The 26,093-nt window shown below is 59.3% G+C and overlaps 5 protein-coding genes across 8 annotated transcripts; 1 reads left to right on the forward strand and 4 right to left on the reverse strand.

Annotated features, from left to right (window-relative positions):
* Nucleotides 1-75: 75 nt before the first annotated feature.
* On the reverse strand, nucleotides 76-11,937 carry CEP85 (centrosomal protein 85). 3 transcript variants are annotated; one of them, XR_014591882.1, is made up of 15 exons: nucleotides 11,873-11,937; nucleotides 10,576-10,647; nucleotides 9,882-10,025; nucleotides 7,186-7,898; nucleotides 6,406-6,539; nucleotides 5,504-5,621; nucleotides 5,003-5,188; nucleotides 4,513-4,665; nucleotides 4,268-4,422; nucleotides 3,931-4,051; nucleotides 3,450-3,500; nucleotides 3,257-3,364; nucleotides 2,530-2,758; nucleotides 1,538-2,249; nucleotides 76-1,407 (listed from the first exon to the last, which is right to left on the reverse strand). XR_014591882.1 is itself a non-coding variant. In XM_083879591.1 (14 exons), exons 2-14 carry the CDS (start codon nucleotides 10,628-10,630, stop codon nucleotides 2,086-2,088), a joined length of 2,331 nt encoding a protein of 776 aa, XP_083735717.1. In that variant the 5' UTR covers nucleotides 10,631-10,647; nucleotides 11,873-11,937; the 3' UTR covers nucleotides 76-2,085. The 3 variants fall into 3 exon arrangements, 2 of the variants coding, with proteins under 2 accessions (XP_083735717.1, XP_083735718.1); XM_083879591.1 differs by having other exon boundaries at nucleotides 76-2,249; XM_083879592.1 differs by lacking the exon at nucleotides 11,873-11,937 and adding an exon at nucleotides 11,630-11,686 and having other exon boundaries at nucleotides 76-2,249.
* A 482-nt stretch (nucleotides 11,938-12,419) lies between these two features.
* CNKSR1 (connector enhancer of kinase suppressor of Ras 1) lies at nucleotides 12,420-19,178 on the reverse strand (the record flags this gene model as incomplete). 2 transcript variants are annotated; one of them, XM_083879608.1, is made up of 21 exons in its annotated part: nucleotides 12,423-12,990; nucleotides 13,074-13,255; nucleotides 13,748-13,850; nucleotides 13,929-13,993; nucleotides 14,182-14,255; nucleotides 14,349-14,420; nucleotides 14,767-14,840; nucleotides 14,921-15,093; nucleotides 15,183-15,213; nucleotides 15,405-15,580; nucleotides 15,662-15,795; nucleotides 16,260-16,345; nucleotides 16,508-16,627; nucleotides 16,915-16,983; nucleotides 17,368-17,427; nucleotides 17,509-17,808; nucleotides 17,886-17,927; nucleotides 18,035-18,119; nucleotides 18,195-18,385; nucleotides 18,687-18,844; nucleotides 19,097-19,178. In XM_083879608.1, the coding sequence occupies 21 exons, from the start codon at nucleotides 19,176-19,178 to the stop codon at nucleotides 12,787-12,789; spliced, it is 2,481 nt and encodes an 826-aa protein (XP_083735734.1). In that variant the 3' UTR covers nucleotides 12,423-12,786. The 2 variants fall into 2 exon arrangements, with proteins under 2 accessions (XP_083735733.1, XP_083735734.1); XM_083879607.1 differs by having other exon boundaries at nucleotides 12,420-12,990; nucleotides 17,368-17,808.
* A 2,505-nt stretch (nucleotides 19,179-21,683) lies between these two features.
* Nucleotides 21,684-22,897, reverse strand: ZNF593 (zinc finger protein 593). Its single transcript, XM_083879646.1, has 3 exons — nucleotides 22,689-22,897; nucleotides 22,235-22,297; nucleotides 21,684-22,151 (listed from the first exon to the last, which is right to left on the reverse strand). The coding sequence occupies exons 1-3, from the start codon at nucleotides 22,883-22,885 to the stop codon at nucleotides 22,010-22,012; spliced, it is 402 nt and encodes a 133-aa protein (XP_083735772.1). The 5' UTR covers nucleotides 22,886-22,897; the 3' UTR covers nucleotides 21,684-22,009.
* Nucleotides 22,898-23,497: 600 nt separating this feature from the next.
* LOC310919985 (uncharacterized protein C1orf232) lies at nucleotides 23,498-24,368 on the forward strand (the record flags this gene model as incomplete). Its single annotated transcript, XM_083879649.1, has 4 exons — nucleotides 23,498-23,584; nucleotides 23,659-23,745; nucleotides 23,824-23,921; nucleotides 24,110-24,368. 4 exons carry the CDS (start codon nucleotides 23,498-23,500, stop codon nucleotides 24,366-24,368), a joined length of 531 nt encoding a protein of 176 aa, XP_083735775.1.
* A 559-nt stretch (nucleotides 24,369-24,927) lies between these two features.
* On the reverse strand, nucleotides 24,928-26,093 carry FAM110D (family with sequence similarity 110 member D; the record flags this gene model as incomplete). Its single annotated transcript, XM_083879679.1, has 1 exon — nucleotides 24,928-26,093. The coding sequence occupies one exon, from the start codon at nucleotides 26,091-26,093 to the stop codon at nucleotides 25,080-25,082; it is 1,014 nt and encodes a 337-aa protein (XP_083735805.1). The 3' UTR covers nucleotides 24,928-25,079.

A 26,093-nucleotide genomic window follows, 5' to 3' on the forward strand; every position in this document is an offset into this window, starting at 1 on the left:
ACCGCTCCCACCAGGCACCGGCAGCAGCCCCCGGCCCAGCCCCGGCGCTCCTCCCTCCCCGCCCAGCACGGCCTCGCACGAGTGGGTCAGAGCAGCTTTATTCGATACTCCAAATACTCGGTACAAACAAGCGCTGAGACAGAGGATGGTACAAAGACACGGAGCCCAAACGGGACCGGGCACAACACGGGGGACAGGGAGGGGACACGGTCCTGTGCCCCTGGCTGGGCTGTTCTGTAGCAAAGGGCCCAAGATTTCCCCAGCAGCACCAGCAGCAAACGGCACTGGGGATCAGCCTCTGGGCCAGAGGGGCTCAGCTGTGCAGGAGGATGGGGTGAGGACACAGGACCTGGGACAGGGCAGGCAGCAGCTGAGGTGGTTTCAGCCACAATAATCTCATCTCAGAATCCCCTCTGCAGGGGCAGAGGGCAAACCTGCCCCCCCCCCCCAGCACCCGTGAATGAGATCTGGCACCCCCAAAGGAAAGGGGAGAAAGAGATGGTGCCCAAACCCCCTAAGAACCTGCAGGAGCCAGCAGAGCTCCCAGCAGTCAGGACAAACTGCTTCAAAAATAGCCCTGGAAATGTGTTTTGCTCAGTTCACAACCCCAGCAGCCTGGGGACAGCCACAGCCAGGAACAGAACACCCAGGGAGAGCAAGACAGACGGACAGACACTGCCAGGCACACACTGCTGCATGCTCCCCATGTGGGACAAACTAACCAGTTCCTTGCCACCATCCCCCATGGTGGCCAAACACCAAGAACAAAATAGATTTGGTCTTAAAATTTTAACACACAGGAATAACAAAAGCATTTCTGCCAAACCCAGGGCTCACAGCCCCAACATGAACCAAGAGCAGCCAAACAACACAAGTGTCAGCAGGATTTTTCCCTGTCATATCTTGGTATCTTCCCCTTAACTCAAGATGAAAACCAAAGTTCCACCCTCAGACTCAGTACTGTAAAGCTGTCACTGGGGTTAGGGAGGGTTGCAGTCCAGTGGAACTGATCCCACAGTGATTCATTTAGAAATCCCATTACTTGCAGAGGAGCAGGGAAGGAGGGACAGGGCTGTGACAAAGCCCAAGTGGCCACTGCCTCGCAGGAAGAGCTCCCTGTGCCACTCCCTCCACATTAGGACCAGTATGGCTTTCTCCCAGTAAAACAGGACACCCCAGGGGCACAGAGGTTCCTGGAGGCTCTGGCAGGGGCCACAGACACTTGGGGCTCCCCAGGATAGTTTGTGATGGCTCTAAAAGGCTGTGAGAGGGAAGAGCAGCTCCTCACCTGCCAGTGGATGCATTAGGCACAGAGCAGAGTGAGGGCAGAGGATTCTTCCAGCTCATTAAGGCACTTCAGCATCAATCCACTTCCTCTGCAGTCTGAATCACAGCCCTCTCCCAGTGCTATTTCAGGAGGACACAAAGCTTAAGGCTTCTGGAGTAACAGTGCCCAGGAGGAGCATTTTTAGAGTCTTTTAGTGTTGGTTTATTCCTCAAGTCATGCTGGGTGCTGAAAGACACTGCTTGCATTTACCTGAGGAAGGCAGGTCCTGCTCCATCAATCTGAGGCACCTCGATGAAAATGCCAGCAGTGTAACTGGCACTCCTGCCTGCCTGTGGAATCCAGATATCCCAGAAACACTGTGATATCCCTCTGGTCCCACTGGTCACACAGGACCTGCACAGGTTATCAGCAAGACCAGGGCATGCATTTCCTTTGAGCCACGATTTTAACTGTCACATTTGCATGTTCAGCATTTGACATGCCTGGAAGGCGAGTCAGAATTCATCTCCCAGCATCAGAGACCACACCAGCTCCAGCAAACACAGCATAAAACACATTCCACAAGATCAAAGCTACTGCAAAGCCTGACACTGAAGCCCTGAATTATCCCAGTTAGCCAGTCAGCAGCTGAACACTTCTGGCAAATAACCCTCCTGATTCCTCACAGATCAGATAAGTCACACATCCTGTACCCGAGCAGAGGGATGGTAAAGTGCTGAAGAGGTTTAGAGTTGTAGGAGCACAAGACTCCTGAGAGTTTCAAGTCTTCATTCCCTGTCTTACTTTGGGAGTGTTCTTTACTGGGTGATGCAGTTGTCCCCCATGTCCTGAGCGTATCTGTCAGATATTGCAGTCCTCAAGTCCTCCACCTCCTTGTGAAGCTGTTTTACCTCCACCAGTTTCTTGGCCAGTCCGTCAGGGCTCAGCAGGTCATCTTTCTCCTTCACAGGGTACTGCACAGCTGTGGGGTCAGAGGAGGGAGTTTCCTCACATGCAGTTCTCAGCAAGGATCACACACATTTGCAAGCCAGCCAGAAAAACCAACTCACATTTGCAAAAGAGGTTCTACTTAACATTCAGTTATTACAATATGCATCTTTGAAGCAAGCCAACCACAGAAAGAGTGTTCAGAAGCCCAGAAAGAGGAGAACTTTCCATGCTCTATGTGAGTTATTTAATTCTGCCACAGCACAGGAACAGAAGGGTTTGTTCTGCCATCGTTCAAAAGGAAATATACTCACAGTGAATGCCCAGGAGCAGAGAGAGGTTGGGGTCCTTGCCCTGAGCCCTCTGGGTGACAATGCTGTAGACAGACTGTAGATCCTGCAAGCAGCTGGCCAGCTCCCCGTGCAGCTCCTGGGCCAGGCGGGCTGTGTCAGCAGGCAGGGGCTGGGCTGTCACCTGCGCCTGCCGGAGCCGCTCCTGCAGCGTCAGGTTCTTCTCGATCAGCTCCTGGTTCTGCACGGACAGCTGGACACACGGACACGGCACGTCAGGGGCAGCACTGCCACACTTACTGCACTGCTCTGTGATGGCTGCACTGAGGGCAGCAGCTGGTTTGCCCCCAGCCCTCCAGAGGAGCAAATGTCACCCCCACATGGGGATGGGATCAAAAGGGAAGTGCCCCATGGAACTGCTCTGTCCCTGCCGAAAAGCTTCCAGGGGCTTGTGCACCCCAGCAATGCCCCCAGGGCTGGGCTTTGCCCGGCCCTGCAGCCAAGGCTGTGTTTGGACTCCAGTTCTGCTGCCCCCAGCTGGAGAGCTCGGCCTCCTCCATCCCATCCCCATCAAGCTCCGGAGGCACAACCTGCTTCTCCTACTTTCCAGCAGGGCACAGCTCCTCTCACAGCCCTGACAGGACAACTGACAGCAGGAAGCAGGAGAGATTGAGCTGCGGACTAAATTTAGGGCCTTGCTAAAAGACTGTTCATTCAGCACTACACCAGGGCACTCCCAACACCCTCTGACCTCTTTGACGGCAGCCCGGAGCTGCTGCAGAGCATTTTCCCTTCTCATCCCCTCCTCTTTCAGAGCTTGGCTTGTCCCTTCTTCCTGGGCCACCTGTTCTTCCAGGTTCTGGAACAGACCATGGGAACACAGTAAGTCTAACTCATTTCACAGCATATTCTCAGGTCCTGGGTCCCCCCCTGTCACCTCTCACCTTGACCTGCAAGGATAACTGCTCCATCTTCTTCTGCTTTTTGTCCACAATCTGCAATTAAAAGCAGAGGCATCAGAACTGGCCACACAGATCCAGTAATACCACCAGGAATTCTCCTCAGTAGGACAGCATCTCCTTCTCTTTCCTGTCCATTTACTGCTCTAATCACAGATGCTCTTAGCAGTGGACTTGGATAAAAAGCACCAGTAGATTTATCAGCTAAAACCAGACCAGAGACATTGTATTCTTGTGGTTTTCCTCTGCCCTCTTCTGCATTCTGCAGCTTCTCCCCAGCATTACTGGAGAAGTGTGTGGTTATCACATAAGAACCACACATTTTTACAGCCCTGCAGTCTGGAATTCCAGGAACTGCTGCTACAGTGCAGTTGTGTCTTTAAAAGTCCCCGATTTCATCTGCGTGCCTGGTGTGACTCAGTGGAAGGAAAAAAATGTATGATTCCTGACTGGGACAGCCCCTTACCTTCCTGAGGCAGTCACACTCCTTCTTCAGAGAGTCATGTTCCATTTTCTGCCTCTCCCCATCCTGGGCAGGGGGTCCTCTCTCAGCATTCTTTGCGTACTGCTGCAGCTTGTCCTGCAAGCTGCAATTAGAGAACAACATGGGGAAAATCAGTTTTATGTGTGATCTCTCCCTTACTTTAAATGAGGGAAACAATATGAGGAGTGAAATGAATTTCATATCAAATGTCAGTATTGCCCTGTTTGCATCCCAGCCCACCACCTGCCAGGGCTGTGCATCCCCTTCCTTGTGCAGCAATTCCTGCAGTGCCCAGATGAAGCTGATTCCTGATTCTCACCTGCGCACAGTGGACAGAAGCTCCTTCTCCTTGTGTTTTTGGGTTTCCAGCTGCAACTCTTGCTCCCTGAAAGCAGCCTGGACATCTCCAAGTTCTGTTTCCAGTGCCAGCACTGTTTCCTGCAGGGCAGCAGTCTTCAGTTCAGAGTCCTTCAGCTGCAACAAAAGCGGAGTAAATGTAACTATAGAAAAGTCACCTGAGCAAGTATTTGAAGAGCCACCATTGCAGCTCAGAGGAAGTTTTACCTTCTGACTCTGTTTCTGGTGGTCCTCAAGGGTTGGAAGATCAGCCAGGTATCGTTCCAGGGTCTCAATTCTCTGCTGTCTCTCTCTGTTTTGTTCAGATTCTTTCTGGCATTTCTTTTTAAGGTTATTAATGTGTTTGTCTCTTCCCTTTACCTGCAGGGACAGTTACAAACAAGTTCAGTTTATTTAATTTCTTATTTATTCTTCAGTTTTCTGTAAACCCACTCATTTAGCTTTTTGCACACTACCATACCAAAATACAAGATCCTCTTAACTAATTCCTGCTCATTTAGCTAAAGACAAAAATTTTTATGGTTAAAAGAAGAGGCACTGAAATGCTCCTAACTGCAGGAGGAAAAGGCTTTTGCTTGTAAATCGTAAGTCTACAACGAGATGAGAAAACACCTGCAGTTACAGATTGCCACAGAAAAGCTTCACCTCAGCACTACCCTGACAAGAAAACACCATTTCTAGAGCAACAGGATCATACCCTTTCTTCCTGCTTCTTTAACTCCTCTGCATGTTTCTGCACTGTTTCCTTCAGGGACTCTCGGACCAGCTTCACATCCACCTCTGCAGCAGCCAGCTTCCTCTCCAGCTCAATGTTCTCCTTGCTGAGGGCCTCAGTCTTCTCTGTGAACTGTGCTCGCAGGAAGGTGTTCTCCCGCTGCAGCTCCTGCAGGCAGGGACAGCCCCTGAATTTGGGGGGTTACAAACTGGCCCAGGGCTGTGTCCTCAGCCTTCCCAATTCCCAAACATCCCTCAGCCCATCTGACACACTCTGGAATGGCACCTGGCAGTGCTGCCAGGTGTTGGCATCATCAGCACAGCTTTAACGCAACCAAAGGGCCTCAGGAAACCTCAGGGGGCACAGAGGTGATGGTAACTCCACACACGGGACAGTTTATAATTTGACTCTGCACAGTCCTGCTCAGAAGCAGAGGCAGGGCCATTGGGTTCAGGCTGTATTTCTCACTGACACCTGCTGTACCTGCATCCTCAGCATGTAGACATCTCCATAGGACGCTGGGCAGCCCAGCAGGGCACTGTGAACCTGCAATTCACTCTCCCGGACCTTCTGCTCCAGCTGGGAAATGTGCTGCCTTTGTCTGTAACAAAACAGGCAATTCACTCTTCTCAAACATAGAGAGCAGCAGCACAACACAAACAGTGCCACCAACTCAGCACTGCTGCTCCACACAGTGACAAGCAGAGCAGAAACAGAACTCTGCAACTCAGAGCTCACCTGCAGAGAAATAAAGGTTTGACCTTTTTAACAATTCTTTTCTTCCCTCCCTTCAAAACCCTTCCCTCAACCATGATTGCAGATAAATCACACAAGCCTTCCATGTTTTGGAAGATCCAGCTTGACTCTGGAGCTTAGGAGTGAAATGAACAGACAACAGATGACTCAAAGTAAGCAAAAAAATATTTATACTCCAGATGCTGAAGGTACTTTTCATTAGGACTTACTTTGTCAAAAAAGTTGTGCACCACTAGCCTTAGGTAAGAGAAATGTTGTTTGCCAGCCCAAAGTTACAAAAACCAAATTTAAAATAAAGGTCTCAAAGAGCTCCCAGAAAAAGAGGCAGTTATTTTGACATTCCAGATAATCATGACATGAACAGAAACCTTTATCCCTTATAAAACACAGAAAATCATAATTAAAAATAATTTATTTGAGCCTTTCAGGATCATTATCCTAATTCTGAGAAGGAGAGAAGAGCTCAGATTGTTCTCTAAGGCCCTTATATTGTTCTTTGCAACAAAACAAGATCAACTGGGCAAAAGGGACTCTGAGAAATGAGCCTTCCCTGGTACTTTCCAAACCTTTCCTTTCCAAATGGACATGGACTGGAGCCTTTAAACCACATGTCAGTATCAAAGTCTCACCTGTCAATGAGGAGCTCTTTCTCCTTGAGCAGGTTTTCATTGGAGTTCAGGATATTGATCCACTGAGCTGGGTCAGGTGCAGGCAGGGATGAGGAATACATCGAGGAATGGGGGCAGGTGCCTCCATTTTGTAACTGCAAGAGGAGACAAACAAAGAGGGAGAGGTCTGCGCCCTACAGGGGCAATTGCAACACTGCTGGAGCTATTTTGCACACTGTGTGCTCATCTGCATGCCAGGGCACGGCTATTTCAGTCTCTGTTGATGTCCAAGAACCAGAAACTTTCCCCAAGCACAACTGGAGATTAACAAATAATTTTAGACCACTGTGCTAGCTCGCTGGAAACAATTTATCTCTATTAGGGTACAGCTGGTGGGAGGTGGTAAACAAACAGTTTCCACCTAATAAACTGCTCTTAGTTTCATGCATTTTTTTCAAAAAAATCTTTCTTAACCCTAGACATAGAATAAAGCTATTCAAGACACTGTTTAAAGCCTCTTGGCATGCTTTTTCTTCACAGTTTCTATCAGACAGGGTATTTCAGCTCTTGGTCTGGCAGGTGGTGCAGCCCTGTAACATAATCCAGGGCTGCTCTGCACACGCAGCGTGTCAAACGATACCTGTGACACCACAAGCTGTAAAAACAGACCATTAGGAGACTTTGGGTGCCACTCAGGGAGAAGCATGAGACATTTTCCTCCTGGCTCCTTAGTCTGGGACAACAATTCCTGACTGAAGAGACAAGGAAGCGTTTCAAGTTCACACAGTCGCAGCTGCCTACCTGCATCTGCTCCACCTGCAGCCGCACTTTGTCCAGCTGCTGTTTCCAGGCACTGAGCTCGCAGACTCCCTGGTGGGGGTGCAGTGTGCAGCTTTCCTGCAGCCACACTCGGCCTGGGGGAGCTGCTACAGGTTTTGGATAGAAATTGTTGGCCTGGAGTCCTGCTGGTGGCATCAGCCTGCTCCCGCTGGGCCACGTCCCGTCCCGGGGCTCGCAGGCTCCGTTGGCCCCCGGCGCCTGTTTGCTCTCTGGCAGCACCTTGTAATGGTCCTTCCCCGCCTCAGAGCTCAGGGTGAACTTCTGGCACCTGTGCAGAGGGTCAGTGCACACGCTGTCCACAAAGAGAGACTGGTTAAGGGTCTGCTCCATGGCAGGGGTGTCAAACTTCCAGGTGTCTTCTGCCCTGGTGTGCTCAGCAGCAGGAGGCCAGGAGTGCTCGCAGCCATTCTCCCCTGCGGCCCTGTAGAGACGCAGGAGGTCCCTGGGTGGCACCTGAGAGGATTTCCTGGCGTTCAGGTCCCCGTTCCTGGCCAGCCCTGGGGCAGAGCCTGGCACAACAGGCTTGGCAGAGCTCTGGGAGCAGCCCTGCTCCCCTGCAGGGCACAGCTTGGAGGGCGAGGCACCCAGCGTGGAAGGCATAACGTGGGCTGTTGGAATGGTCACCTGGGTTTTGATGGGGTGGAATGAGGAACCGCTACTGGAATTGCAAAAGTCTGGGGGAAGAAGAAGAGAGAAACTCTAATTACAGTCCTGAAAATACAATCCTCCAGTGAGCTTTCCAAAATGATTTTAAAACCAGTTCCTTTCCCACTGAACAGCAGTTCCTTTCTCCTAAGCAGCAGCAGCAGCATGACTCAGGCACACCTGTGTTCCCCCTCACTACGAGTTTCAGAAACCTGTTGACCTTTTCCTACCACCACAAGAAGAATCCAAGTTTAATCCATATTTTTAATCTTTGTAAGTTACTCTAGTACAATCTTGAATCAACAATGTTATCTTTCTGTAGGTTTAGAAATCAAGTCCTTGACACTGAATAAAAAGGCTGAGACTTACTGAGCTGAACACTGAGCCCGTGATCCTGCTCTGCCCGTCCCACAGCTCAGCGACTCCAAAGCATGAGCAGAGCTAACAGGAGCCTTCCCTGAGCCCATGATGAGCCTCCAGCATCGCTGAGCCCGAGGATCTGACCTTCCAGCTCCTCCAGGACACCACGGCAGGAGCCTGTCCCAGAGCTGGAGCAATGGCTCTCACCTATGGCCACAGGAAGTGAGACAGAGCTCCTGTCCTGCCAGAGGGGCACCAAACCTGGCTGCAGGGAACTCGGGGTTATTCTTAGCAACTCTCAGATTTCAATACAGCAACAGCAAGGGCTGAGAAAGGCAAACAGCAAAGTGCCTGTTCCTGCTCCTTGTCCCGAGACGTTCTGTGTCGCAGAAATTCCAGGTTTCTCCCAGGAACACACACTTGATTTCCTCATGGCTTTGGCCAAAGGCCCATCCCCATGTGATGCTCTAACAAATCACCCTCCCACCTGTTTGTACCCTCCAAGCACTGCTGCAACAATGAATAAACACTACTATTTGAATACAGCCCAAATCAGATGCTGCAAAGACCAAAATCACACTACAGAGAACCACTGCAATAAAGGCACTCAATCCTTTCATCAAAAATGAGCAGTGAGGGCAGAAAATCTCTCAGCCACTGCTTGGCTGTGCCTGGAGACTCCAGAGAACACCATGCTACTGGGCAGCTGCAAGCACGTTCACCTTGGCAAAGAGAAGAGACAGCACCATTTCCTTTTACAGCCCCTAAATTTATCCCCTGGTGTCACTGTCAGGAGCCCGAGTTCCCTGACCAGCACCTCACGTGGGAGGTGCTGCAATCAGTTCCTTGAGTGTGCTGAGGGTCCTTACAGCAACATTTCTGACTAATGTACTGAGCTCAGCGTGCCCCAGCAGCAGCCAGGGCTGCAGGTCACCCTCGGCTCTTACAACACAGCTGTGACATCACCAGTGCTCAGAAGGGTAATTTCCCAAAGGGAAATCATCTCCCCTGCTCTCACCTGCCAAATGAGTGTTTTATTATCCTGAGAGAGGCCTGATGGAACACTTTAAACACGTGCTTGTGTAGTATTTCTAGCAATACCTCCAACAGCCAGACCTGCTAAAGCCTCCATTCCACTGACACATTATGAAGATCTACAGCCCATTCCAAAGGCTCTCTGGCACACACAGATGTGGAAAGTGTTTTAAGGAACACCACGAAGTCCCTCATTACTGAAAAGAGAACCAATGAAAATGAAAAACAGCAAGTGGAAAGGATTGCTGGGAGCAGAAATTTCAGAGTGTGCCTCAGCTGAAGGCCAGGCTGCAGAGTTCTTAGCTCTAACGCTGCAGAGCCAAACAGTTCTGCACAAAGGCACCTATGAGTTATTTCCTTAAAAAAATTCTAAAAATCACACAACAGACTTGCTGATAAATCTCTCATTGGAGAACAAGAACCAGCAAGTCACCAAGGTGGCTGTCAGTCAGCTAAAAGCACTGCAGCGAGACAACAATCAAGCTCAGAGAAACACCCAGAAACACTCAGAAAAACCCTTCCTCACTTGGTTACACCCCAGACACTTGGATTTGAAATAGTTTCAGACACTCTGTGCCCTGCAGGTGTTACACTGTGGCCCGGGGGATGCCTGTTACCTTCGGTGCAGTCGGAGCAGGAGGTGCCGATGCCGCCATCGCCGCTCTCGGCCACGCTGGAACAGCGGCTGCGGCAGCCCTGGGACTCCACCGGCCTCTTCCACTCAGCCTCCAAAAACCTGCTCTTCTGACAGCTGCTGGGGTCTGCAGAGAAAAACAACAGGGATGTTTATGCTTTAATTAAGCCATATGTAATTACCAGTGCTTCCAAGCCCTGAACTGGTCCTTGCTTCGCTCCCCGTATTCCTTTTAGAAAAAATATCTTTTACAAAAGGAAGCAGCAGGAAGCACAGGGAAATCAAACAATATCAACAGGAGAGTGAAAGCCAATCTTGGTAAGGAAGTCAGAATGAAGAAGCTGTAAATTATATTCCCATTGATTGGTTTGGTCATGTTACACCCAGCTGGTGCTCTGACTAAAAGGAGCAGCAGCACAGCAAAACCGGGCACATTAAAAAATTAAAGAGGTATTTTTGCATTAACTCTAAAGAACTCTACCAGATTCATCAGCTGACAACTTAAGGGAGAAATTCCTTATCAAATGATTGCTGAAAAAACAGGCAAGGGTAGAAAATAAGACTTTTTTTGATCAAAAGGCTTCTGGTAGAGAATCTCCTGAGGGCCACGTGTCTCCTTAGAAAAACTGAAAGAGGATCCAACAACAGCAGGGCTTTAGAAAAAGGACTGTCCTTACCCAATGGATTCTTCTGCAGCAGCCTCAGGTCTGGATCTTTCTCAGGAGCAGCCATCTTATCTATCTAGAGAACTGGATAAACAAATAAAAATCTTATTTTGAGTATAATCCACACTCTGTTCCCACTAACCAAGCAAAGAGTACAGACACAGCAGCTACTCATCAGAGTAACACAGTATTTAGTATTAGCTAATTAGTATTTAATTAGCTTCTTCTAATTTAATTTAGCATTTAATTAGCTTCTTCTCACAATAATTCCTGTTTTTTTTCCCTGCAACAACACTTAAAAAAAACCCTTGTAGGTTTTCTTTATGCCTGAGAAAGGAGAATTCCTGTTTATACCATTCTCCAGGTATTCAGCAGCACCTTTCAGCTGTTATCCCCAAGGCAGGTATTTATAGAGCACCTGTCACCACGGTACCTGCACGCTGAATCTGTGTCTACACAGACTGAAAATTTCTCTTTAAAAGTCTTAACTCTCAACCAGATCATTTCTGCCCTCTGTAGAGGTCACTGAGCAACTACATGAGGAAAAAAGTCCTTCAAAAATCAGTCTTGCTGTGCCATAAATAGCATTTTTTTATCTGCCCAGAGTTCTGGGTTAATTTATCTATTTCTCTAAGTGCTTCAGACAGTGGATTTCCTGTCTCTGATAATGCAAGTGCAATTTACATCTACACAGTGGAAATTCAAGGCCTCTACAAACCCATGCTCAATCCTCAATGAGCAGCTGTTACAGATTTTTGTTAATCTGACTCAAAGAGCTCAGAGAAGACATTAATTCCTAGAAAACATTCATATACACAGATGTTACAATCTAGGAGAAACATTGGGAATACAACAGGATAATGAACCAGAAACAGCATTTTACTCAGCAAAGAAACGAAACACTTCAACATAAATGAAGTGCTTATTATAGTTAATTTAAGTAGAGTTAATTTAGGCAGATATGCCTAATTTTAGGTAAATTTCTGACGGGCTGGAGGGTACCCGGTCCTTGAGGGTAGGACGGGGAGACAGTCCCTGAGGGTCTGGGGGCTCCGTCCATCAGCACCTGATCCGAAGCCGGTGGGGAAGGGGGTGTCGGTCCCGTGGGCCCGGTCCCTGAAGAGGAGCGGGACGCAATCCCTGAGGGGCTGGGGGGGGGAAGGCCATGAGGAGCTGAGAGACCGGTCCCTGCAGGGCTGGAGGGTCCGGGGCGCGGTGCCGGTGCGGCAGCGGCGCTGCCGGGGCGGTGGTGGCGGTGCCGGTACCGTGTGGGAGCGGGTTGGGGCTGGGGTCGGGCCCTGTCCCTCACCTGCCGCCGCCGCGCCTCTCCCGCCACCCCCGCGCGCCGCGACCGTTACCTCCGCCGGCGGGAGGGCGGGGCGGCGGCGAGGGGGCGCGGCTTACCGGCCTCTCAGCCAATCGAACACTTCGGCTACGCCCCCTCCCGTGGCTGATTGGCTCCCCTGAACGCTGTCCCCGCCCCCTCCGCGCCGTGCTGGGAGCGGCGGGTTCTTGCGGAGGAAGAATGACCGCGGGCGGCACCCGTAGGGCGGGCGCTGAGGGAGCTCAGCCTGGAGAAAAGGGGGATCGGAGAGATCGTCTGGATCTCCACAACTCCCCGGCAGCAGGAACAACAGGACAAGAGGAAACGGCCTCAAGTTGCACCACGGGAGGATGAGGGTGGACTTCAGGAGGAATTTCTTAATGGAAAAGGTGGTTAAGCACTGGCACAGGCTGCCCGGGATAGTGGTTGAGTCACCATCCCTGGGAGTGTTCAAAAACATGGGGATGGGGCACGTGGGGACGCGGGTTAGTGGTGAACGCGGCAGTGCCGGGTTTACAGCTGGACTCGATAATCTTGGAGGTTTCTTGAAACCTAAACAATTCCATGAATTGATGATTTCAGTGCCAAGAAAAACCACGGTACGATCAGGCCCTGTCAACAACATTTATTTACAGCAGAAGAGCCCGTAGCCGGGCCGGCTGGCAGCACCACAGCGGGGGCACATCCCCCGGGAAAATCCCCCCCTTGCCAACCCGCAGCCAAGGCAAGGCGAACTGGGAAAAATTAAGACTGTCACAGAAGCCACTTGCCCTGCGGGATGGCCCCTCTGGGGGTTGAGCCTTCCCAAACGTGTTCAGGCCCCCCAGCACAGAGCACCCACTGCACCCCAGTGCTCCAAGTCTTGTGGGCACTGCCCCACGCCAGGTCCTGGTGGGATGTCAGGGCTCAGCTGCCTCTCCGTGGGGGCTGTGCTGGTCTCCAGCATCGCCCTGCTCGTGGGCCTGGCCCTGCTGCCCTGCCCAGCCCTCCCGCAGCTCCTGGTACAGCTCCTGGTGCTCCTCCTTCCAGCGCCTGAACGTGTCCGAGGTGAGTGTGGCCTCTCCCAGCAGCTGCTCCAGGGCCTGCAGCTCCACCAGCTTCGCCTGCCCAGAGCAATGCACGTTTTGTGGGGACACCCACACGGGCAGGGGGCACTGGGAGGGCTCTGGGGGCCGCGGGGTCCCACCTTGAGCGTGCTCTGCAGGGCCCGCACGGCGTGCACCCTCTCGTTGATGTGCGGGTTCTTGTTGCGCCGCAGGAAGGACTTTCGGCACTGCTCCTGCGTCAGGAAGCGCCGCTGCCCCATCAGCGACACCCCGCCCTGCCTCAGGCACCGCATCAGGCTCTCCAGGTCCTCCCCCGACGGTTCTGGGCAAGGACAGGGGGCACTGGAGCAGGAGGGCAGCCCCCAGACCCCGCAGGGCTCCCCTGCCCTGAAGGTGTGGGATCACAGAGTGGTTGGGTTGGGAGGGACCTTAAAGATCATCTTGTTCCACCCCTATCATGGGCAGGGACACATTCCAGTATCTCCCAGGTTGCTCCAAGCCCTGTCCAGCCTGGCCTTGGGCACTGCCAGGGATCCAGGGGCACCTTGTGCCAGGACCTCACCACTCACACAGGGAAGACCATCCTTCTAATCTAAACCTACTCTTTTTAGTTTAAATCCATTCCCCCTTGCCTTGTCACTCTGTGCCCTCATAAAAAAAAAAAATCACTCCCCATCTTTCCTGCAGGCTCCCTTCATCCTGAGATGGTTCACACTCAAACACAGCCCAACTCGAGCTACCACCCAGCACACCCACAGGCAAAAGGGAGGGACAGAAGGTGACAGGGGGTCAGATGTCCCCCCTCAGCACTTACCCATGGGGGAGCAGGGCCGGGGGCTGCCCTGGGGGCTGCTGGCTGCACTGCTGGCTGGGGAGAGCTGTGCCTTCTCTGAGGTGTTCTGCAGCCTCTTTCTTGGCTGAGGGAGAGATGGGGCAGGAGGTGAGACAAGGAACCCTGTCCCTCTGTCCCCAGGGTGTCCCCCAGGGCCACTCACCGAGTTGGATCCATGCCTGGGGGCCTCATCATCGGGGTCCTCAGCTTCTGTCTCACTGTAGCAGTCTGGAGGCCATGGGAGAAGACAGAAATTCCCTCCCAGGGCTGAGAATCATCCCAGCCACTCCTCAGGGGGCATTTGCCACATTCCCCCAAATCATGGGCCAAGCTCCCAGCAGTCCCATGCCAGGGCTGTGGCACCAGGCAGCACTACCCCATGGGGACCCCCTCCCACCCCAGGATGGCCTCATTACCTTCTTCCTTGTCTGGGACTGCCTGCTGGGCCAGCGTGTACTTTGTTTTGGCTGTTACCAGGTGACTGACCCACCTGGGGAGGGAAAGGACGGACAGACAGGGGGAGGAGGGTCCTGGCCAGCTCAGAGTGGTGGGGCTGGTGCTGACCATTGACTCTGTTACTCACATGCTCAGGTCAGCCAAGGTTTCAGCAGCAAAGACAAAGGGTTTGTATGTCTGGTGGCACAGCTGGAACACGCTGAGGACAAGGGGGTGGCTGCCTGTGCTGCTGTGGTGACACAGGGCCAGCCCCAAGCCCCCTCCAGCCTCCCCAGCACTGCAGCCCCCCCATCACAACCCAGCTCCAGTCCTCAGCCTCATCCCAGGTAACACCACGAACACAGTGCAGGGCTTGCTCAGAGTGTGGGCATAGTATTGCATGGTGCCAGCCCCGTGGGGATCCCCATCAGCCCCATGGAAACCCCAGCAGCCCTGTGGGGACCTCACCAGCCCCATGCCAGCAGGACTCATCAGCATGTGGCCTTGGAGTCCCCTCCCCTCTTCCACCACCAGCTGGGCGTGAAAGTGAGACAGACCACACTCACTATTTCTTCTTCTGCTCCCTGGTGCTCTCCAGGTTGTAAGTGGCCACGTTTATGAGTCCTGCAGCCCTCTCATCCTGCGGGGTCAGGGACAGCCGTGTCCAGCACCACCCCAGGAAATCCCAGCTGCCCAGGGACACCCCGTGCCCCCACTCACGTTGGGGTGGTTGTACCAGTAGAGAGTGTGGCCCTTGAGCACAAACCAGCACCGCTTCCACTTCTGGGCCATGAAGGCCACATGGTCCTTCTTCTTGAGGAGCCACCCATCGCAGTCCACCCGGCCAAGGTCCCGGCACGAGACCCGCCGGCGGCTCAGCCTGGTCGCCACTCCTGCACCACAGCACTGGGGGTGTCAGGGAAGGGGAGGGGGAGCAGAGCCCCCCCGGGACAGCCCCCCAGCCTGGCAGGGCTCTGCTCACCTTTTGGTCTGCGTCCGGTGCGGGGGCTGCCCTGGGCGGGGACACAGAGAGGAGATTTTAGTGACAGTGCAGGGAGCGAGGGCAGGGCAGTGTTTGCTGAGCCTCCCCAGCAGCACCACAGCTCTTAGAGATCCCCAGAGGGACCCCCAATTCACACACCCACAGCAGGGGCTCAGAGGGGAGCCTCTGACACCCCCCCAGCATGTCCCCCCCAGCTCTCACCTCCCCTGGGAGCTGGCTGGGCTCTGCTCCTCCAGCCCCCGTGGCGGGGACTGTCCTGGGGCTCAGCTCTGTGGCACAGGGCTCAGGGGCAGCAGGGGTGCTCGGGGGGGTGCTCAGGGGGGTTTCCAGGGGGGTGTCCAAGGGGTTGCCACTGTCCCACACCTCTTTTGCAGCACCTGTGAACAGCGGGCGGGGCTGCAGCCTCCTATTCTGGGCAGAACTGCTCTGTCCCCAGCCACCCTCTGCTCCCATCCTACCCTGTCCAGACAGTCTCGGCAGCTCCTCCACAGCTGCCCCGGGCAGCCTCAGATCCTGCTCGTCCTCTTCCTGCTCCTCGTCAGTGACGGGATCCGGGGCAGAGTCTGGTCCCGAGTCCAAGTCGGCCGCAACGCTGGGAGGAAAACGGGACTCCTGAGCCCCAAACCTCCCCGAGCACTGCCAGGCCCCTGATCAACCCCGGCCTGGGCACCCACGGTGCTCCCTGCCCCGGGAATGGGCTGAGGGGACGTGGTGGCAGAGCTCCAGCTCAGTTCCACCGGCCTCCCCAGCTCGGCTCCTGCCGTGCTGCCGCTGGCTCTCCACACGCCTTTCCATTCCGGGATGGGAGAAGGGTCATGTCTAAATATAGTTCCAACCCCACTAAAACGTTACCAAGTGAATGAATTACAAACCCCCCGCCCCCCCCTTTTCTTTCATTCCTTAAGACTCCTGGCAGCTTCCTGGGCTGCTCACAGGCAGCTGCTGCACTGCTGGCACCTCTCCCTCTAAAAAAGGGCTGGGAAAGGGCCCTGGATGCACCCAAACATCTCCTTGCTGGCCAGACTGGGGGTGTTGGGGTGTCAGGATGGGGCTCACCTGGAGGTCAAGGACACGGGGCTGCCCGGGCTGTCACCACTCCTGGTGCCAGGGGAATCTGCAGCATCCAAAAATGCTCCTGGGGGCTGTGGATGGAGTGTGAGTGCCAGCATCATTCCACCATGGACCCCAGAGCTTTAGGAATCTCCAGCATGATGGGAGATGCCCAGCTCTGTGCATCTCTGCCTGGTTCCCAGCACAGCCCAGTGCGACACTGGGGCTGGACTGGGAGCACTGGGATCACTCACATGCTGCCCAGGAGAGGAGGGTGAGCTGGGCACATCGAGGGGGATCTTCTTCAGCACCAAAGTCACCCTGTTCCCCTTCTCCAGCAGCTTCCTCGCCAGGTTGACCGGTGTCCAACCCACCTGCAAATCCTGGGTGAGCTGTGGGCCACTGCCCCAGCCCCACAGATACTTCATCCCCCAAACCCGCCCTAGCCACAGATCCCACATCCCCCAAATCCTCCTGGCAATGGCTCCTGTGTCCCCCAGACCTTTCCCACCCATGGCTCCTGCTTTTTGCTGCTCCTAACTCCTGCATTCCCCCACCTCAGCCCCAGTGCTCCTCGAGCCCTCCCAGCCCTGCAGCTCCCTGTCCACGTCCTCCCTGCCAAATCCAGCAGGACTCTCGAGCCCCTGTCCCCCTGACTCACCACGACCTGCTCATTGACCTGCACAATCTCGTCTCCAGGCAGGATGTGGCCCCCGTGGGCAGCCAGGGCCTGGGCAGAAGTGAGGAACAGTGGGGTGCCCAGTCCTGGGTTTTCTCCCTCCTTCCTTCCCTCCCTCCCTCCCTAGCTAATCCCACTCAGGATCTCTGCTGGACAGGAAGAACCAGGGGGGTTAACCATTAACCTGACTTTGCAGAGCACCTGCCAGAGCTGCTGGTGGGATCTGGGTGCAGAGAGGGCTCCCCCATGCCCAGGCTGTGCTCACTCATGGGATGAGTTGCACGGCCTCAGCCATAGGCAGCCCCCCCTGCTCTGGGTCAGGGGAAGGCAGATTAGGGCCCTGAGGATCCCAGGATGGGGCGTGTTCCCCACAGGGCACAAAAGGGAGTGACTGAGGGACAGGGGGGTGACAGGGAGGGGCAGCCCCTCACTCACCTCTGAGGTGGTCGCAGACACGAAGTGCAGGCAGGAGCTGGTGGAGGTGATCTCAAAGCCCTGGGGGGGCCAAGATGGGGGTTTGAGCAGGGGGCTGGGGGTCCCGAGGCAGAGGGGAGCACTGGGGTGGAGGGGACTCACCAGTCGGGCAGAGAGGAGCGGCTGGGGGTTCCCCAGAAGATCGGAGGGTGGTGTTTGGGTGTCAGAGGATCCTGGGGAGCTGCTCCATTGGTTGGGGGGCAGCGCTGGTGTGTCAGAGGATGTTGGGGGGCTCTGCCACAGGCCGAGGGGCAATGTTGGGGTGCCAGGGGACATTGGGGGGCTGCTCTGTGGGCTGGGGGACAGCGCCAGCCCCACACGCTGCAGCACAGCCCTGCGGTCCAGCAGTGCCGGGGGGCTGCAGCCCACGATGCTCTGGCAGATGCCCACGATGTGCTGGCACTGCGGGTGACAGTGGGGTGTGAGGGGAGCCCTGGCAGCCCCCCGGTCTGGCCACCCCCTCCTTGTCCCCTACTCACAATCTGCAGGATCCCACTGTTCCTCTCGGCCGCAGGAAGGTCCTGGGGACAAGATCTGGGGATGAGCATGGTGGGATGGGATGGCCCCACCCTGTGGGTGCCCCTCTGCACCCCATCTCCCTTCACCCCAGGCAGCCCTGGGCACTCACTGCCTGCAGCATCTCTGCCAGCTGGGCACAGAGCAGGATGATGTCCCGGCTGGCCGAAAAGTCGTTGAGGGTGGAGAAGAGGTACCTGGGGGGAAGACAGAGTTGAGCCCCTGGAGTGGGAGGCACTCAGCACCCAGGGGTGCCCTCACCTGCTCCAGACCTGTTGAGCCAGGAGAACAGTTCCTTGGCAGCCCCGACCAGGTCGATGACTCGGGCCAGGAGGGTGAGGGAAGGCGGCTGGGGGGTGTCCCCTGCTGACAGCCCCTCCAGCACCAGGCTCTGGATGTCCTGTGCCAGCTCCTGCAGCCTCTCCGTCAGCGTCCGCAGGCTGGTGCTCGCCAGCCCTGTGTCCTGGGGGGGACAGGGATGCCAGGCCATGGACGGGCAGGGTGCTCCCCGGGGTGCCTCCATACCCCCACCTTCACCCAGCTCACGGTGCCCTCATGCCCTTCTGTCCAGCTCAGGGTCTCTTCAGAACCCCTCTCCACTGAGTCCAGGGTGCCCGTGTGTCCCCACAGTGCAAGGTGACCCCATCTGCCCCCTTCCACCCAGCCCAGGGTGATCCCACATCCTCCTCCTTCAGCCCAGGGGTCCCCCATGTTCCCCCTGCTCCTCCCGGGGATCCCGCAGCCCTCGGGACGCCGGCACTCACCAGCTTACGGAGCTGCTCCGTGGCCTCCAGCAGCAGCTCCTGGTGTCCCAAGGGCCACACGCCCAGTGCCTCCAGGAGCTCCGCGTCCAGCCCCAGCAGGTCAGGCCCCGATAGCCCCCAGGCCTCGAAGGGGTACCCCTGCACCGCCGCGTCCAGCCCTGCCACAGAGCAGTGTCCCCTGCCAGTGTCCCCGCTGGCCCTGGCCGGGTGACCCCAGGGGCGACCCCTGGCTGATGGGAGGCTCCTCTCCACGCAACGAGTTCACCCGGCCTCAGCCTAAACGGTGGGAACGGCCAGACCCCTTCCCGCCCCCTCCCCGCCATCCAGGGAATGCCCCTCCCAGGAAGGAGACGAGGGACGGGAAGTACTGCCACCACCAGCCACATGTCCCCAAGCTGGGGACACCCCACCCCAGAGCCCGAGGACAGCCGGGGTCTCACCTCGGAGCCAGGCTGCCACCTGCGCGGGGCCCCAGGAGCGCGGAGGCTCCATGGCGGCGGGCCGGGAACGGCGGCGGGCGCGGCTCTCACCTGCGCCGGGCGCGGCTCCCACCTGCGCCGGCAGCCGCTGCCCCATTGGCGGGCCCGGGTGCCGCTCAGAGCCGCGGCTGCCCAGGACGGCCCCGGACGAGCCCGTGGGGCGAGGCCCCGGTGAGTCAGAGCCCGGACGGTGACACACGGCCGCTGGAACCCCCGGGCAATGACAGCCGGTGTACGCAGCGCGGGCCGAGGCCCGACAGCGCTTGTGACACCAGTGGGAGACCCCCAGGTGCCCTGTGGGGGCAAAGTTAGGCCGCACAGAGCCTCAGAAGAACCTGAGGGAAGCTCCTGTTCAGCCCTGGAGTTTTTGGGGTGTCACCCCCCGCCCGAAGCATAACTCACACCGCTTTGAAGTGGGGAAGCTGAGGCAGCCCCATGCAGGCCTGCAGAGGGGTTCACCCAGCCCTTCAGCCCCCCCAGATCCACCCTGGGCCGGCCCCGGCCCCCCCGCCCGGCGTGTCCGCTCCGGGGAGCAGCGGGCGCTGATCGCGGCTGACAGCTGCTGCTCCGCGCCCGCCCGGCGCTGCGCCCTGCCCCAGGGGCCAAGGGGCCGCCGACAGACACGGAGCCCCTCTCCGAGCTCGGGGGCTCGGGGGGTCCCAGCCCCGCTGCTGCCGCCCCACCGGGCCCGACCCCGCCGCTCCCCATCGCGCCATGATCATCCGGCCCCGCCGCCTGACCCCGGGGTATTTCCGTCTGCTGCAGGTAAGGGCCGAGCAGGGCTGGGGGAGCCCGCGGAGAGCCCCGGGATGTGCCCACGCCGCCCACCAGGCCTGGTGGCCACGGGAGCCCTTCCCGGCTGTGTCCCAGCTCCACGTTAGCAGCCACGATGCTGCCGGTGGGGGCCCACAAGTGCTGCACGGAGCACCCTAAAAACCCCCGTGAGATGCCCAGAGGGGCACAAAGCTGCTCCCATTGCCTTTACACCACCCAGTGTGATGGGGACACTGAGGGCATGGCCCCAGGCCCCTGTCCCCCTGGGCTTTGGGGTACTCCAATGCTCCCCCCTGTGCTCTCTGTGTCCCCACAGATGCAGCTGGCAGCGGGACGTGGGGCTGATCCGGGGGGGCGGCTGCTGACCCCCCTGGCCCTGCTGCTGGCGGCCGCCGGACTCTGCCTGTCCCTCTACAGCGCCCGGAGAATGGCCGACCCCGCCAAGGCCCCCCCGGAGCCGTGAGGAGGGGGCTGGGGGGGCCGTGGGGACAGACCCTGGGGGGTGTTGGGGTCCCCCTCTACCCGCCGGCCCCGCCCGAGCAGAGCTGCGGCCACTTTCCAGCTGCCCTGCGCCACATCCAGCCCTTCCCAGCTGACCCGGACACGCCGGGGATGCCCCGGGGATGGAGGACACGCGTCTGTCCCCGCCTGTCCCCGCCTTGGGCAGCCCGGATGGGGAACGGAGGAGTCGCTCCAGCTGAGCCCCTGCCCGAGCCACGGGGGGACATCGGGATCCGGCCACCAGACCAGAGGCTGGACAGACAGACAGACAGAGGGACGGCAGAGCCGGGAGCTGCATCCATCTCCATCCCCCACGGAGACAGAGGGGCCTGGGGACCCCACTGGTGGCCGCAGAGCCGCCCTGTCCCCATGGGAACGTGCCGAGGCTGCAGCCCCGCAGGAATGAGGCCAGCGCCGCAGCCGTTAGGTAACGGGCAGGGGGGACACGGGGCCGTGACGTGTCCCCTGGGCAGGCACATCCCGCTGGGATGGCGCTGGGATGGCGCTGCAGCCTCTCCTGCCCCCGCAGAGCCTCCCTGTCCCCGCAGAGCCTCCCCTGCCCCCGCAGAGCCTCCCCTGTCCCCGCAGAGCCCCTCCTGCTCCCGCAGAGCCTCCCCTGCCCCCGCAGGGCCGCGCCTCTCCATCTCCCGGGGCCGGGTAGACACATCCGGGCAGGCTGCGTGGAAATAAAGCCTTCCCTACCCAGCACAGCTGTGTCACTGCTCTTCTGTTCCCAGCACATTGCCAGTCCCCGGCTCAGCAGGAGGGATGAATCGGGGACACCCACTCCGAAGGAATTTGGTGGCATTGTCACACAGTGTCCCCTAAGGGGCACCAGCAGCAGCTGTGGCAGACACCAGGCAGGGAGGCTGATCACGACATGCAGCCCCAGCCCTCCAGGAGCACGGAATCACTTGCAGGAGTGGAGTTTTTGGGGACAGGAGCCTCAAAGTGTCCTCACCAAGGGGACACCAGCACTCCCCTCTCAAGGGCCAAAGCAGCTGCTCTTGGCAAACCCAAGTGCTTGATGAAGAAATCACTCAAGCTCATATTCCCCACAAAAAAGCTGCCTGGGAACTCCCTGCCAGGAGGGCAGAGGGGCTTTTACCATCCTGCCAGGCAGGAGCTCCAGGATGAGGCTCCTGGCATGGACAGCTTTGGGTAATGGGGAAGAGCACAACACTGAAGTGTCCCCCACCCCCTGGGAGGGGTTGTCACCCTCGTATTCAATGTTGCCACACTGTTAGTTGAGATATTTTAATGGGTGCATCACTGGAATAACCTCTGAGCCAAGGATAGAGCAGAAACGGCTCTGAAAGCAGACAGACGAGTGTGCAGTCCCACCAGCACTCAGAGAACAAGCAGCTTGTCCCTTTTTGAACAAGGACACTCGGTGAGGGCATCCAGGGTCTTGCTGGCTTCCTCTCCTCGTTAGTGCCCTGGCCAGGGGGGCTGTGCGAGGAGCAGGGTGGTTTTGGCTGCCAGTGCTGGGACACGTTTTTCTCACAAAGCTGAGGACAAAGACGTCCTTACAGAACCACTCAGCCTCTCAGTCCCCTGTCCCTGCGCTCAGCTGGACGTCTCCATCTCTGTGGCCTCCTCGAGGGGCTGGGTCTGCACCTCCACCTTCTTTGGGGGGATGTAGGAGCCCATCCCAGCAGCACGTTCAGCCTCCTCCTGCGTGTACGGAGCCTCTCGCAGCTGCTTCAGCCTGGGGGGCACAGAGGGGGTGAGCAGGACCTGCCCAGAACTGCCCCTGCCACGCCGGGCAATCGGGGGGCTGCCAGCTCTTACCTCTTCTTGTGCACCTTGGATCTGAAGTGCTCCTTCATGCTGTTCAGGTCCACGAAGTAGCGCCTGGGGTATGAAAGGATGGGGGTCAGGGGGACCCCGAGACTGAAGGGGGGCTGGGGAGGGTCCTGCCGAGGGGCCCAGGGTCACCCTCAGACCGGGACAAGGTGCTCCCGCAGGGGTCAGAGGCCTCTCGCCAGGAGCCGGGGACCCCCCAGGCCCGGAGCATCCCTCTCCCGGAGCCCCCGGAGCCCCAGGACCAGGAACCCATCCCAGGGACGCCAGGGAGCAGACAACATCCCACCTCCCCGGGAACCGGGGACCCCCAGGACCAGGACAAGCCCATCCCGAGGTTGGGGCCCTCCCTCCGTCCCTCCCCGGTCCCCGGATCCCCCCGGATCCCCCCGGATCCCCCCGGATCCCCCCGGATCCCCCCGGGTCCCCCCGCCGCACGCACGCGCAGTGCAGGCAGTAGAACTGGGCACAGCCCGGCAGGTCGGGATCGACCTCCTGCCGCAGCAGCCGCGAGGCGTTCTCGGGCTTCAGGTCCGCGTGGATCTCGTCCAGGTCGCGCCGGCGCCGCTTGGTCTTCAGCTGCCGGGCGAGCGAGTGCGCCCGGTGAGCGCCGGTGCGGCGCCCGTTCCGCGGGGACATGGCGGCCGCACGCCGCGCACCGCCGCACTGCGCCTGCGCGGGGGCTGCGGGCCACGCCCACAGGCAATGGCCACGCCCATCCGTGTAAGCCACGCCCATATCCAATCAGGCCACGCCCCCTGTCCCCGGCCCCGGACGGTCCCTGTGACCCCCCAGCCCCCGGTGCCACCGTCCCGTCCCCGCGCTGCCGCCGTGCTCCCCCCGTGCCCCCGTGCTCCCCGTGCTGCCCCGGTCACCGCTGTGATGAGCCGGGCGGGGCTCAGCGCGCCGTGTCCCGCCGCTGATCGTGTTTCGCCCGTCATTAATTATAGATGGGGACACGCGGCGGGGGGAGCGCGGAGCCCCAGCCCCTCTCTGCACCATGGGGGGCCTGTCCCCGCTCTGGGGGTCCCGACTGGGCGAGGGGCACCGGGGGACTGGGATGGGGGGGTCGGGATGGGTTTTGGGGTGACCGGAGGAGCCGCCCCCGCGCTGCCCCCGGCTCGGCCCGGGCTCAGATTCCTTTTGTGCGGTGCAAGTGGCCGCTGAAACTTTAATGAAGCCACCGGATCGCCGGGTGGCCCGTTCCGCCCGCCCCGCCGCCCGCGGCTCCCGCCGGCTGAGCCCCTCGCCATGGCCCAGGGCTTCTGGCGGCTCTACAAGGCCAAAGTGCTGCAGAGCCTGGGGGGGCCGCGGCCGGACGGGGCCCTGCAGGACGAGGTAGGGTGGGGGGTCCCCAAAATGGGGTGTCCAACCTCCCTGCACCCCTGTCCTCACCGGGGGCTTCGTTGCAGGGAGACCCCCCCGAGCTGCTGGAGACGGCCGAGCCCCCCGCGCTGATGGAGGAGGGAGCCAGCCCCGTGTCCCAGCTGGCCAGGAAGGTGAGGAGGGGGCCGGGGGGCCGGGGGGGGTCACTGGGGCCGGAGGTCCCCGCTGAGCCCCCGGCGCTGCCCCCGCAGGTGCAGGGGGTGGGGGCCCGGGGCTGGAGGACACTCTCATCCCTCTTCACCCGCGAGGACGAGCACCAGCTGCTCAGCCCGGAGCCCTGCCCGGACCAGTAAGTTCCAGATCCCTGAAGGGGGGACCCCAGAACCCGGGTCCAGTCCCTGGGAACTGCTGAGCCCACCCAGCCCGCCCCCTGCATCCCCCTCCCCGGCCCGCACCGGGGGGAGCGGCCATGGAGAGGGGCACGGGGGGCTGGGGGGAGGTCCCTGCACCCGCATTTCCGTCCCCCCTCTCCCCCAGCCCTCTGGCCGCTGAGCCGCCCGAGATGCCCCACGCCGAGAAGGCGCCCGGATTTTGGGATCTCTTCGCTACCAAGTGGCAGCAGGCGGCGGGGCCGGACAAGGGCGCGCCCCCCCCGGAGCCGGGTGAGAGCCCCGGGGAGCCGCCGGGGGACGATGGCAGCGACCTGCGGGAGCCGGAGGAAGGGGCCTTCCACTGGGGCTTCCTGGCCGGCAAACTGGCCGAAATCCGGAATAAAAACGCCCCCAAGGGCAACTAGAGGAGGATGCACCAGCCAGGCTCTCCAGAAGTTATTGCGGGCAGCGCCCCGCCCGTGCCCGAGGGCTCTGCCCTGGCTTTGGGTGTCACGTCTGCACCGGGACCCCGGAGCCGCCCCTTGTCCCTGAGCTCTGCTGTGCTTTCCTTGCCCTCACCCACAACAGCCCCTGAGGCAGCACAACCCCGAGGGTGGGGAGGGGGAGCTGCACCCCCAGCCCTGGGACATCCCCCCACAACCACTCACACTGCCAGGCTAGAAAAAAACCCAAACAGATTTATTTAACAGCAGCCCCTGTTGGGGGGGGGGAGGGGGGGCTGTGGGGTGGGCACTGCCCACGATGGGGGCTCAGGCTCTGCCCCCCCCAGCCTGCAGCTGGAGCAGCACAGGGGTGGTCAGAGGGGGCTGCAGGCCCATCCCACCCCTGGGCTGGGGACAGGGAGAACGGAGAGGATGGGGGACAGCAGGGGACAGCAGGGGGACAGCAGCCTGCCAGCCCTGCGGCGGTGGAGAGACTCACCCGGGGGTGTCCCCTCCTCACCCGCCCCTCAGGTGCCCCCACCACTCTCAGCCTGTGGAGCTGGTGGCTCTCCCAGCCTGCAGCGTCCCCACAGCACCAGAGCCGTGGCTGCCACCAGCCCAGCGAGGGCGAGGGGCCCCGTCCGGCCCGCGGGAGCCTCGCGGGTGTCCTCGTCCCGGCCGGGCTGTCCCCGCTCACACCGTGGACTCCCTGGCGGCCGCCCAGGCTCTCTGGCAGCCGTAGAGCCACTTGATGACGCGGGCGTTGCGCTCCACCACCGACACGGCGGAGCCCAGCCGGGAGTCCGGCTCCTCCTCGCCCGGCCCCGCGTCCCCCTCGCTGCCCCCCGAGGCCCGCCCGGGCTCGGACTCGCAGGACGCGGGGCCCCGGGCCGAGGAGCCGTCCCAGCCCGCGGGCCCGAAGCGCTCCCGGCCCAGCAGCTCCACCAGCGCCCGGTCCAGCCCGCAGTAGTTGAAGAAGCGCTCCTTCTCCGAGAGCGGCAGCGACACCCGCAGAGCCAGCGGCTCCTTCCCGGGGACACCGCGGGGCTGCTCCGCGGCGCTGCCGGGCACGGGGGAGATGCCGCCGCTGTCCCCGCCGCTGTCCCCGCTCCTGTCCCCGCTCCCGTCACCTCCCGCTGTCCGCGCCTCCTCCCTCTCGGCGGGCGCCCACAGCATGGGGGTCTCGGGGCTCGGGGGCGCCCTGGCGGGGGGCGAGCTGGCGGGTCTGTCTCTGAGGGGCCCCTGGAAGAGGCGCCGCACCAGCCCGGAGCCCTTGGCGTTCTCCTTGTCCCCGGCCAGGCAGTCCCGTTTCTGGCGGTAGATGATGAGGGAGTCTGGTCTCAGCAGGCGCCTGCTGCCGCTGCGGCGGGACACGGGGGACTGCGGGCTCGGCGCCTTCCGCGGGCCCTCCCGGGCCAGCTCGGAGCCCGGGCAGTGCAGGCGGCGGCCGTGCGGGGACAGGCGGGGCGAGCCCCGCAGCGCCGGCTCCTGCCGCCGGCTCATCACCTGCTGCGACTTGACGTACTTGGCCTTGTCGGCCTCCAGGCGCTCCACCGCGCTGGGCCGGCGGCCCCCGCTGCCCCCCGGGCCCTGCGGACACTCGGGGCCGCGGTTCAGCCAGGCCAGGGGGGAGCCGCGGCCCGGGGCCATGAGGCGCAGGTTGCTGGAGGCGCAGACGGCGAGAGCGGGGCTGCCCAAGGGCACCAT

This window comes from Zosterops lateralis, assembly GCF_965231275.1.
Source record: "Zosterops lateralis genome assembly, chromosome: 28".
In the NCBI taxonomy this organism is placed as follows: Eukaryota; Metazoa; Chordata; class Aves; order Passeriformes; family Zosteropidae; genus Zosterops; species Zosterops lateralis.